This window comes from Uranotaenia lowii, chromosome 1 (assembly GCF_029784155.1).
Source record: "Uranotaenia lowii strain MFRU-FL chromosome 1, ASM2978415v1, whole genome shotgun sequence".
Lineage (NCBI taxonomy): Eukaryota > Metazoa > Arthropoda > Insecta > Diptera > Culicidae > Uranotaenia > Uranotaenia lowii.
In genome coordinates this window covers 214,512,334-214,525,320 of record NC_073691.1, presented here as the reverse complement: position 1 = coordinate 214,525,320, position 12,987 = coordinate 214,512,334, and the positions used below count along the sequence as shown (strand labels likewise).

The 12,987-nt window shown below is 34.7% G+C and overlaps 3 protein-coding genes across 3 annotated transcripts; all 3 read right to left on the bottom strand.

Moving 5' to 3' along the window:
- Positions 1-2,462: 2,462 nt before the first annotated feature.
- LOC129739876 (zinc finger CCHC-type and RNA-binding motif-containing protein 1-like) lies at positions 2,463-3,303 on the bottom strand. Its single transcript, XM_055731421.1, has 3 exons — positions 3,095-3,303; positions 2,926-3,037; positions 2,463-2,864 (listed from the first exon to the last, which is right to left on the bottom strand). The coding sequence occupies exons 1-3, from the start codon at positions 3,205-3,207 to the stop codon at positions 2,493-2,495; spliced, it is 597 nt and encodes a 198-aa protein (XP_055587396.1). The 5' UTR covers positions 3,208-3,303; the 3' UTR covers positions 2,463-2,492.
- A 799-nt stretch (positions 3,304-4,102) lies between these two features.
- On the bottom strand, positions 4,103-7,863 carry LOC129739875 (adipocyte plasma membrane-associated protein Hemomucin-like). The gene is made up of 4 exons (XM_055731420.1): positions 7,498-7,863; positions 6,641-6,846; positions 5,464-6,570; positions 4,103-5,282 (listed from the first exon to the last, which is right to left on the bottom strand). Exons 1-4 carry the CDS (start codon positions 7,611-7,613, stop codon positions 4,939-4,941), a joined length of 1,773 nt encoding a protein of 590 aa, XP_055587395.1. The 5' UTR covers positions 7,614-7,863; the 3' UTR covers positions 4,103-4,938.
- A 749-nt stretch (positions 7,864-8,612) lies between these two features.
- On the bottom strand, positions 8,613-9,750 carry LOC129739874 (RWD domain-containing protein 1-like). The gene is made up of 2 exons (XM_055731419.1): positions 9,249-9,750; positions 8,613-9,187 (listed from the first exon to the last, which is right to left on the bottom strand). Exons 1-2 carry the CDS (start codon positions 9,561-9,563, stop codon positions 8,738-8,740), a joined length of 765 nt encoding a protein of 254 aa, XP_055587394.1. The 5' UTR covers positions 9,564-9,750; the 3' UTR covers positions 8,613-8,737.
- Positions 9,751-12,987: the final 3,237 nt, after the last annotated feature.

Genomic DNA, 12,987 nt, shown 5'->3' with positions numbered 1-12,987 from the left:
ACAAACTGAAACCTAAAAAAAATGAAACAATGTAATAAAATCCGATAGAAAAACATCATGTTATTTAATTTACTAAGTTGTAGAATTTGTATAAAAAATATAGGTGCAAATAAATAAAACCAAAAACAGTAAAAAAAAAACAATAACTACTGATAATTACCGGAGGCGTTCAACAGTGTAACACAAAAATAATCGAAACACCGATGATGCAAATTTGATGAGATATAGAAAATCGAAATCTATTTAAACAATAAACAAAATTCGTGACCCTAAAGCATGCTCGCATCCAACCATAAAAACTGACAAACAAATCGGTGAAATCACATTTACAGTTCAAATTTCAAACAAAAAAAACGGCTACAAAACTAAAAATCAATAATCTCGAGAAAACAAAAAAAAAACAACCCGCGCAGACTCCGCAGCTGTCACGCAAGCAAGCAAGCAAACAGAATTTACCACAAAGACTTTTTTCATGTTAGGCAGTATAAGTTGATGTTACGTGAATTATCTACCATAAGAAAAATTAAACCAATAAGCCGGAACTTATCAGAAAGCAAATGGAAGAAGAAGACAAGACATAGAGAAAAAAAGGCGAAAGATTACAACACAAAAGCAAACACAATAACAGTACATAAATTAATTATATATAGAGAACGAAAGAGATACAGATGGATGATTGTTTTGGTTCCTCTAGTGTTGTTAAGTTGTTGTTTTACTTTTTGATATTGATTTACCTTTTATTTGTTGTTGTATCCGAAGAAAACAAAAAAAAGGAGAAAGCAAAAAAAAACAGAAATACAATATAGTGGTTAAGTTGTACGAAATTAAAACTGAAAATAAATCCAACAAAAAAAGAAAACGTGAAAATATTGAACACGAGATAGGAAGAAACACGATCAAAGAAGATAAAAAGTGGAAAAATGTATATTTGAAGAAAAAACCAGAAAGAACTAAAACTGCAGTTTTGTTGCTGAAATAAAGATTAAAATTATAAAAAAGGGTGGTTGAATTGATTCCCCAAACGTAATATCACGCCATAATGTTTTGTTTTTTTTATGAATATAGGTATGTTTTTAACCCTCATCCGTCTCTGAAATGTTTACCCGTTACAGTCCCTGGAGTGTCGACTAAAACCAATATATCTCTCTTGTTTCTCAACCGATTTTTACTAAACTAATAGTTTTGAAAATGTCTAAACGCAGCACAAAGATGCTTATCAGACAGTATTCAGCTACAAGACTTCCGTTTTCCGTTATTCAAAGTCTGGGAAAAAACATCCGAAAATTCATGCTTCGGAAAAAGACTGTAGATTTTTTTCACATATACCGCATTTGTTTATGTCGAGTGTTGCACTAGTGTTGAACTGGTGCACCACTAAGTGCTGTCAAACTGTTTGTTTATTCGGACAGTGTTGCACTGGTTTTAATCTGGTGTTGCACTGCCATCGGGCGGTAGTGCCCAGAAAATTTTGTCAGTGTTACGAGAGAGCGTCCGGTAGTCACACGATTTGTCTCAAAGATGGATGACTCGTATTCAACTGGCGACGTCTCCCGGTTGTGTGTGTGAACTGAGAGTGAATGAACAGAAGACGAGAGAGATGAGAAAGCTCGATAAAGCCTATCGAGTAGGAGAGCCATTGATGGTGTGTTCATTAACACTCGCAATTATCTGCTACACATCTCCCCTCTACACAAAAACTGCGGATCCGAAGATTCCAGATGTTCGCCATTGTGGGGATTCAACGTCGTATTTCACTGGGAATGGGAGACGCGTATTCAATTGACGGCGTCTCCCGGTTGTACATGTGAACTGAGAGTGAATGAACAGAAGACGAGAGAGATGAGAAAGCTCGGCAAAGCCTATCGGGTAGGAGAGCCGTAGATGGCGTGTTCATTAACACTCACAATATCTGCTACACTTCCAGCTTTTTGGACACTAAGTGAAAAAAAAAAATCTACAGTCTTTTTCCGAAGCATAAATTTTCGGATTTTTTTCTCTTAGATTTTGAATAACGGAAAACTGAAGTCTTGTAGCTGAATATTGTCTAATAAGCATATTTGTGCTGCGTTAAGACATTTTCAAAACTACAAATTTTGTAAAAATCGGTTGAGAAACAAGAGCAATTTTAAACGAAGAGTGTCAAATTGTAACTCAAGGTCTGATTGTGGAGTTTTTTGTTGTCTGGGCTTTAAGGGTGCGTACATTAAAAAGTAATGATACAAAATTTCAAGCCGCCAAACTCCCAATAGTGTCAAATTTACACTCAAGAGCGAATAAGGGTTAAACCAATCGAATCCCGAAGATTTCCGCTCTTAGAGCATTTCGTTATTATTTTCCTGTGGGAAAATGAAGTACTATTTTCACGGAATTTTATATTTGATTTGTGCATATTTAACGCTGATAAATTTTACCGTAAATGGTGTTGTTTCGGAAGAAAAAAAAAATAGAAGAGTGTTCAATAAATATGAGTACACGTGTTGTATTATTACTATTTAATCATCCAATTCTTCATCATCACTGAAGTACGCACTCTGTTTGTACTTCTTCCTTTTAACAGCGGCTGAAGCATTTTGTCCTTCAGTTATTCTACGTAATCTATCATCCTCGCCATCATTGCAATCCCATTCTGAGGAATCAATTGCGGCGTCAGCATACCTTTTGCTTCGGCTAACGTTCCTCGACTTTCCCACCTTCCGTGGAGGTGATTTGTCGCCAAGAACGTTCTTGGGGCAGTTGTAGCTCATATGTCCCTCTTCGCCGCACTCATAACAACGGCTTTTATCCGGATAATCTCTCCGTTTGCCGAACTCCTCACCCTTCCCATTGTCTTTGGCAATACTGACCTTCAGCGTGCGTCCGAACATCTAATATATTTTGTAAGTTGTTATTAATCAAAACGAGAAAACTACCAAAAAGGGAACTCACTTCGGTATTATTCACGGCAGCACAACATTGGTCAGCTTCTTTCGTAGAACCAAACATAATGAAAGCAACTCCTTTACTTTTGCGACTTTCACGTTCCTTCAGTATGGTTACCCTAGAAAAGAGAGTGCTGAGCATGGTGAGTCGAGAACATTATTCTATCGCCACCTACCTTGCAATTTGGCCGTACTGTTCGAATATCCTCCGCACGTCTATGTTTGTTAGATCGAAAGGTAGATTGGACACGTATACGGTGCTCCGGATTGAGGAACCCGAATTGGCCATAATACTAATGGTTCGAACCTGTAGGAATATTTCGTGAAAAAGTTCTCTCAACTGATAAGCCGGGTTGTTTACAAACAAATGCACGCTCGCAAAATGAAAACCCACATGCACAACTTATTACTCATTTTTCACAAGAGGTTAATACCAAAAATTATTTAAAAAAAATATAAATACTAAAGTTTTAACCCGAATGTACCTACGGATAGAATAAAGGAGAAAATAATTTCCATAAAATTCAGTGCAAATACGGTCAACAAAAAGACAAACATGTTCGTTCAATACATAAATCTAATCTTGATAATGGATTTTTAGTTTTACCGAACGGTCCGTAAAAACTGTAAATGTTCATTAAAAAAAGGATTTTGTAAAAAATAACAAAATTTCGGTAGAAATTATCGAACGCTCGAAATCCTCATGCTTAATAGATTTACTTTTTACAGTTTGTTCGTTGAATTTTACCGAAGCTTCGGTAATTTTTTAACTGAATAACGCCCTCACAGTCCCAGTCTTATCGGTCATAACAAATCATCAGGCTGATTAACATTTTGTGAATTCGGTGTTAAAATTGTAGTTCGTCAATTGTAGTACAAAAAACTCGCATGGTCTTGGTAACTGTGCGCTACGTTTGCTCGTCAGGTTTTCTTGTTTCCAGTGTGACTTTACTTCTTCATGTCTATAGAGCTGCAAGGTTTTTCAATTTCAATCTTTCATATTTTTCTAAAGCCAAAGCAACTGCTTCTCGAAATTCAGTAGGCACTAATCGTTCTTCGAATTGTTCGTTCCAACTTCCAATCGTCATCATACCATAACGGCCGCAACACATAATGGAAATTTTAAGTTATTGAGAACTGCCCATATGACGTTTCGGATCAATCAGTCGCGCTTCAACTTTATTTTTTTGTTTGTTTATTTTTAACCACTACAGCTTAGCAAAAGCGATCGATGCTAAACCATTTTCCTGACTTTTGACTTGAATCGGTAAAATTGCAAAATAGAAAAAATCCTTATATCGCGAATGCAGTGTTGGGTTGGCAACTTACCATATCGATACAGTACCTAATAGCCTTGGTTTTATTTTTGCCTAACAAGAATAAAGAAGTGCTCTTATTTGTTTTTATTTATTACGATTTTTACCCCTACATTCATAGTTTGTGTTTTTGCAACTCGGAATTTCCCACCACTTTCATATTTGTTTAATCAATTCACCTAGCGCCTTACAGTTATGAGAGAAATAATTTCCCGATAATCTGTTACCCTCTCGAAAGGATATTTGAATGATGTATTTCGTGTTCTTTTTTTGTTCGAGGATCAAAAGGAATCTCAAATTACTGCCAACTGTTATAAATCTAAGGTTAATGGTGTTAACGAAAGGTTACGTTAGACAAATCTTTAATAACAGAAATTAATTTCAATAGATTTATAGATTGTTTTTTAGAAATAGATTAAATAGTTTTTAGAACTAGCAGTACGAATTTCTCTCGTTGGAATATAAATACGGCACAATGCCAAGAAGCTGCACTTTTACCACCTAATGTCTGAAAATTTCATAGTTTCTACTTACATAGAGATCTACCAATAAAAGTAAAGATTACAGTACAGTAGTTTTGCTGAAGAGAATGGAATGAGAGTTTAGTCGACAAGTTTCAAGTTTGAGTGAATGTCCGTTGTGCGTAGTTGAAAAAATTACGGGATACTGACTAAAACCTACCCACCTTCCTCTTGAAGACGACCTTATAGCTCGCCCTGTTCGCCACCCTTTTTGATGACCTTAAGCTTCTCTTGCTTCGGTTTGGGAGTATCGTTGGGGATAGTTTCGTGGATCGGTGCCGGTTTAGATGGTGGTGGGGTGGTGGTTGTGGGTTGTGGTTTTGGGGCATCAGCTGCGGGTTTGGGTTTCGTTTCTTGCTTTACGGGTGCGGCAGCAGGTTTATCGGTGGTCGGTTTAGGAGGTGCGGTCGTAGTCGTGGGTTTCGGGGTTGTCGTTGTGGGTTTTGGTGTCGTCGTAGTGGGTTTCGGTGTGGTTGTCGTGGTGGTGGTTGTTGTGGTTGGTTTTGGTGTGGTGGTAGTTGTAGTAGCTAGGAGAAAAAAAAGGTTCGATAAAAGATTTCAATTGAATTACATTTTCTACCAAATCTTCTGAATCTGTTGATTCGATGTGCGCTTTTTGAAAGTGACTTCCATGCTCATATTTGCCTCCGATCCAAGCTCCTCAAATTATAATAATTGTGATAATTTTTTTTTTCAAAAATTACTTACCGGGCTTCTTGGTGGTTGTGGTGGTAGTCGTTGGTTTCGGTGTTGTAGTTGTGGTTGTTGTAGTAGTTGGTTTCGGTGTAGTCGTTGTTGTTGTAGTGGTAGTAGTAACAGGTTTAGGTGTAGTTACAGTTTCCGGTTTCTTGGTTGGAGCAGATTCGACTGGTTCGAATCGTACACTCTGCACACGAACCTTTGGCACTTTGGGAAGCTTGACACGGGCCAAGTAGGGGTTGTATGGCGAGCCAAGGTAAAGATAGTCACCCAGCTCAGCCACGTGCGAAATCGAGGCCACCGATTGGTCAAAACCATGCAGCGAACCGACGATGTTTCCTGACCAGTCCAATCGAACGATCGTGGTGCGTGGAGGATTCATGAATTCCGTCATTGCGAAGTTACCGATAGTGTAAAGCAATCGTTTGGTGTGCTCATTGGGCATGACTTGATGGATCAGTTTGAATGGCATTTCGGCAACAAACAACATACGGGCTAGGAACTTACGAATCAAAGGTACTCTAGATAACAGACGAGTGACGGACGGAGATTCCTCATCAATGGTCAACACCAAAGGTGTCCAAATTCCTTCTTCGTCGGCAATCAGGTTATCGGTAAGACCTGGAAGTCCATCAACGAAAATGTCTTCGGTACCAGCTTTAGGTCCAGTTAGATAGTAACGACGTAGCGAAGCTGTCATGGTTTCGGAAACCACCACAAAATCTTCATTCGGACTCAGCACAACTCCATTGGCGAAATACAAGCGGTCAATCAAAAGCGTGTTCTTTTTTGTTTTCCTATCAAAGCGGAACAAACGACCAGATGGATTACCGAAGATCGTATAGACTCCATCATGTAGATCGAAATCGGAAGAAGACTCGGTCCAGAAAATGTCTCCATTTTTGGCAACAGCAACACTGTTGAAAAGACGTGCCTTGCGGTTAACTCCTTTGCCATCTAAGACGAGATCTGGCGAAACGAGCTGGATTTTATCTCCATTGACCAGACTGACTGACCAGATACCGTAGTACGCATCAGCAACGATCAGGTTATCACCCTGAGTGTCGAAAGCAATTCCGAGCGGCCTTCCGCAAATTTCTGGCTCATATATTGATTCTATAAGAAAGAAAACCACACACAAAATTAGATAAGCTTAGCATTAGAATAATTCAATGTCAGAACTGACCGCAAGCGCGTCCCACTTTTGCCACGTGTGTGATGTGTTGGCCGTTGATGCGCACGATCTCGCCCCCGTTGATGGTGGTGTAGAGATCCTTGCCACGCACCAGCAGCGCTTCCGGTCCTAGCAGCTTGTTCACGAACAGCAGCTCGGCATTGTCCAGGTGATTGTTCGGTTCCAGGGCACCTTTAAGCTCCTTCGGGGGAGTGATGCTGTTGACGGATGAAAAAAAAATTGTGAAAATTAATTTTAGTATTTGTTTTTGTAAATCTTTAGAGCAGAAATTATAAACCTGGATTAACTGAGATAGGAGATTTGAGAAAATACATTAAATTTCCGAATTAGACAATTTTAGTTAAAAAAAAACCGTTCAACAGGATTTAAATCCTTTTTTATTTTTTTACCAAAATCACCTTCGATAAGATTTAAAAAAAAATTATGTTTCTAGGGAATTTGTTTCAATTTAATAATTTTCAGAAAAAAATTTGAACAATTTGTAAAAAACCTATTAGAAAATTAGGAACAGTCATATCGTATCAAGCCATTAACGAGAATTTCTCCAAAGTCCATTAGATAGTAAAATTGCAAAATTAACAATGTACGTCATATATCAAGTTCAAAGCCGATGGTAAAAAAAAAACTCAACAGTTCATAAAACAAATCTGAAGATGGCATTCGCTCGGGTCGGGTGTAAACAGTACAGCACGACAAGGTTAAGACGTGTCTACCCATTAGCTTGACAAGGACAGAGAACAGTGGCATTCGTTCGTGCAAGTTGGGCAATTCTGAATTTTAAGATCTGTATCGTCATGTTCATGTTTTTTTCCTAAATGATGCAAAATGGTAATAATTGATGTACTTACGTAAACCCTTCGAACGGGAATGTCGTTTTCGGTGGCAATCCGGGTAACAGAACCACAATGAAGAAGAATACCAGAAAATTGATGATCCGGTTCCGGATGTATCGCAACAGTCCCATGGTGCCGGTTTTGCAGGGATTCTACCTAGATGGCCTACTACGATTTGAAATCTTTGAATCACTACTTCCTAAGCATAGAACGTTAAAATTTGTGCACTTATTCCCAAAACCTAAAATCGCGACACCCTTCGAATGATCAAGAAAACGGTCGCGGACCAGCTAAATTACGACACGACCACAATTTTCGCTTTTTCTTAACAGACTGCGGCAATCATCTCTCGAGCAGCTCGGTGATTTTGAAGATTTTGAAGGATTTTGATGACACGGCAACGGCCACGAGATGAAAGCAGAATGGAAAAACGTCAACCCTGGAAAAAGTTCAGCTACGTTAACACTTTGCGACACGGAGAAAAAACTGTACCCAAGAACGAAAAAATCAGTTTTTTTAATTACACCACCGTGTTAAAATAAAAAAGATACAATTCTGTAACAGTTAAGTTACTTAACTAAATACAGGCGATATTCAAATACTGTGTCTGAAATAAGTCTTGAACACACGATTTCCGCCTGAATGTATGCAACTTCAGCGTTCAACTTACAAGCAGAAATTCACTACATCGACTTTTTATCGTAAAAGTAAATTATCTTTACTGAGGCCTATCATAGTTTTGAAGAAATTATTAAAGACATTTTTATCCTAAGAGAGATAAGAGAAGAATAACATGACACAGGAAGACATAAAACAAAAAAAAAATACAAATCGACAAAAAAGCGAAATCGATCGAAATAACATATTTGACGAAAAGAACAAAAATGTTGCATAATGCAATAATATCAATCCTTGAAACCATAAATCTTGAAAACTCCCAAAATCCTTAATCAGCAATTAGGTATGTTTTTGCAAAATCGCCTTAACTATAAATAGAAACAATTTTCACCATCAAGAAATGAATTTTAAAACTCGCTTGCCAAATGCACCCTGAGTTTATCATATTTGATGATTTTTTACTCATTTCACAAATTAAGAATAAACCAAACAAAACAATTAGGAAGCGTACCATCTAAATGTATATTTTCCGACTGCTGCTTAGTCGTCATATTAAGCAAATATAGTAGAGGTTTCTTGTTTCTCAAAAACAATACAACATTATCCAACGGCGGAGCTCGAGTACCATCATGGGAGCTCACTTCTCATCTGGCACGAAGTCCTCGTCGTCCTCGTCATCGTCCGAGTCCAGCTCAAGGTCGTCGATGTTCTGGAAGAGCGATTCGTCGATGCGCACATTCTCGATCGGTTCTCCTGCATCCATGAGGAACTTGAGATCAGACTCGTTCAGCGTGTTGTCTCGCAGGAACAGTTCTTTGCCGGTCAGTTTGCGTGCCTCGCCGGCCGTTTTCTCCTTCCGCTCCGTGATGCCCATCTCGAGCTCGAACTTGGTCTTCCAGGTCATGAACGTTTCCACCGTCACTCGGGTGCCCTCGAACTTCTTGCGTTCTATTTCCTCCTGCCGGCGTTTTGCCTCTTCCTTCTCGTTCTCGGCGTCACTCTTTAGCTGGTCGTACTTGCAGTTTAGCCATTCCTGAGCGGAACTTACCAACGAAAAAATCATCTCAATTCCGATATTTTCCTGAATCTACAATTAAAAATAATCATTTCCAACATTTAAACAAGTAGTAAATAGAAGCAACACTAACCGTAGCCTCAATATGTGCCAGAAGCTCTTCTTCGTAACCGTCCCGGAAATTTTCCGGGTCTTCAATCTCAACAAGCGGGGCAGTGTCCGGATATTTGTCGGTGTATGAAAATACGAGCATGCAGTTTAGGCCATCATCTTCCTGCTCTTCCTCGTCTTCGCCGCCGCCACCACCACCACAGGAATAATCGATGGTTCGGATGGGCAGTTTGAACCTATGCAAAGGTTCCGAAACTAAAACCTCCAGCTCACCGCAGTAGATCGAATCGAGCGCTTCGATCTCGTTGCACTGATCTTCCCGATAGTTTCGCTCCATCTTACTAGTAATTATGTCGACTATTTGCTACTATTATTTCAACGGAACACTCCGGTTGTTCGTAGGATCTGTTAGTTCACTTTAAACGACATTTATTAACAAATAAACCGAAAAATTGTAAAAACGGCGTGCGGCAAAAACGTTCCCGAAAACCTTCAACGCTGCATCGGTAAACATTCATCAGCTGATTTGACAGTTCGATTCAATATGGGTTTGTCAAAACTGGTCGAAAAAGTAGAATACATATATTAGGAGAGTTCAACAAATTGGGACACAAAAAACAGCATGGAAAATACGATTACTTTCTGAATCATTATGAAACATGACAAAAATGACAAAAATGACAAAAATGACTAAAATGACAAAAATGACAAAAATGACAAAAATGACAAAAATGACAAAAATTAAAAAAATGAAAAAAAATGACAAAAATGACACAAATGACAAAAATGACAAAAATGACAAAAATGACAAAAATGACAAAAATGACAAAAATGACAAAAATGACAAAAATGACAAAAATGACAAAAATGACAAAAATGACAAAAATGACAAAAATGACAAAAATGACAAAAATGACAAAAATGACAAAAATGACAAAAATGACAAAAATGACAAAAATGACAAAAATGACAAAAATGACAAAAATGACAAAAATGACAAAAATGACAAAAATGACAAAAATGACAAAAATGACAAAAATGACAAAAATGACCAAAAAGAAAAAAATGACAAAAATGACAAAAATGACAAAAATGACAAAAATGACAAACATGACAAAAATGACAAAAATGACAAAAATGACAAAAATGACAAAAATGACAAAAATGACAAAAATGACAAAAATGACAAAAATGACAAAAATGACAAAAATGACAAAAATGACAAAAATGACAAAAATGACAAAAATGACAAAAATGACAAAAATGACAAAAATGACAAAAATGACAAAAATGACAAAAATGACAAAAATGACAAAAATGACAAAAATGACAAAAATGACAAAAATGACAAAAATGACAAAAATGACAAAAATGACAAAAATGACAAAAATGACAAAAATGACAAAAATGACAAAAATGACAAAAATGACAAAAATGACAAAAATGACAAAAATGACAAAAATGACAAAAATGACAAAAATGACAAAAATGACAAAAATGACAAAAATGACAAAAATGACAAAAATGAAAAAAATGAAAAAAATGAAAAAAATGACAAAAATGACAAAAATGACAAAAATGACAAAAATGACAAAAATGACAAAAATGACAAAAATGACAAAAATGACAAAAATGACAAAAATGACAAAAATGACAAAAATGACAAAAATGACAAAAATGACAAAAATGACAAAAATGACAAAAATGACAAAAATGACAAAAATGACAAAAATGACAAAAATGACAAAAATGACAAAAATGACAAAAATGACAAAAATGACAAAAATGACAAAAATGACAAAAATGACAAAAATGACAAAAATGACAAAAATGACAAAAATGACAAAAATGACAAAAATGACAAAAATGACAAAAATGACAAAAATGACAAAAATGACAAAAATGACAAAAATGACAAAAATGACAAAAATGACAAAAATGACAAAAATGACAAAAATGACAAAAATGACAAAAATGACAAAAATGACAAAAATGACAAAAATGAAAAAAATGAAAAAAATGAAAAAAATGACAAAAATGACAAAAATGACAAAAATGACAAAAATGACAAAAATGACAAAAATGACAAAAATGACAAAAATGACAAAAATGACAAAAATGACAAAAATGACAAAAATGACAAAAATGACAAAAATGACAAAAATGACAAAAATGACAAAAATGACAAAAATGACAAAAATGACAAAAATGACAAAAATGACAAAAATGACAAAAATGACAAAAATGACAAAAATGACAAAAATGACAAAAATGACAAAAATGACAAAAATGACAAAAATGACAAAAATGACAAAAATGACAAAAATGACAAAAATGACAAAAATGACAAAAATGACAAAAATGACAAAAATGACAAAAATGACAAAAATGACAAAAATGACAAAAATGACAAAAATAAAAAAAAATGAAAAAAATAAAAAAAAATGAAAAAAAAAAATGACAAAAATGACAAAAATGACAAAAATGAAAAAAAAGAAAAAAATGACAAAAATGACAAAAATGACAAAAATGACAAAAATGACAAAAATGACAAAAATGACAAAAATGACAAAAATGACAAAAATGACAAAAATGACAAAAATGACAAAAATGACAAAAATGACAAAAATGACAAAAATGACAAAAATGACAAAAATGACAAAAATGACAAAAATGACAAAAATGACAAAAATGACAAAAATGACAAAAATGACAAAAATGACAAAAATGACAAAAATGACAAAAATGACAAAAATGACAAAAATGACAAAAATGACAAAAATGACAAAAATGACAAAAATGACAAAAATGACAAAAATGACAAAAATGACAAAAATGACAAAAATGACAAAAATGACAAAAATGACAAAAATGACAAAAATGACAAAAATGACAAAAATGACAAAAATGACTAAAATGACTAAAATGACAAAAATGACAAAAATGACAAAAATGACAAAAATGACAAAAATGACAAAAATGACAAAAATGACAAAAATGACAAAAATGACAAAAATGACAAAAATGACAAAAATGACAAAAATGACAAAAATGACAAAAATGACAAAAATGACAAAAATGACAAAAATGACAAAAATGACAAAAATGACAAAAATGACAAAAATGACAAAAATGACAAAAATGACAAAAATGACAAAAATGACAAAAATGACAAAAATGACAAAAATGACAAAAATGACAAAAATGACAAAAATGACAAAAATGACAAAAATGACAAAAATGACAAAAATGACAAAAATGACAAAAATGACAAAAATGACAAAAATGACAAAAATGACAAAAATGACAAAAATGACAAAAATGACAAAAATGACAAAAAATGACCAAAAAGAAAAAAATGACAAAAATGACAAAAATGACAAACATGACAAAAATGACAAAAATGACAAAAATGACAAAAATGACAAAAATGACAAAAATGACAAAAATGACAAAAATGACAAAAATGACAAAAATGACAAAAATGACAAAAATGACAAAAATGACAAAAATGACAAAAATAACAAAAATGACAAAAATGACAAAAATGACAAAAATGACAAAAATGACAAAAATGACAAAAATGACACAAAAATGACAAAAATGACAAAAATGACAAAAATGACAAAAATGACAAAAATGACAAAAATGACAAAAATGACAAAAATGACAAAAATGACAAAAATGACAAAAATGACAAAAATGACAAAAATGACAAAAATGACAAAAATGACAAAAATGACAAAAATGACAAAAATGAC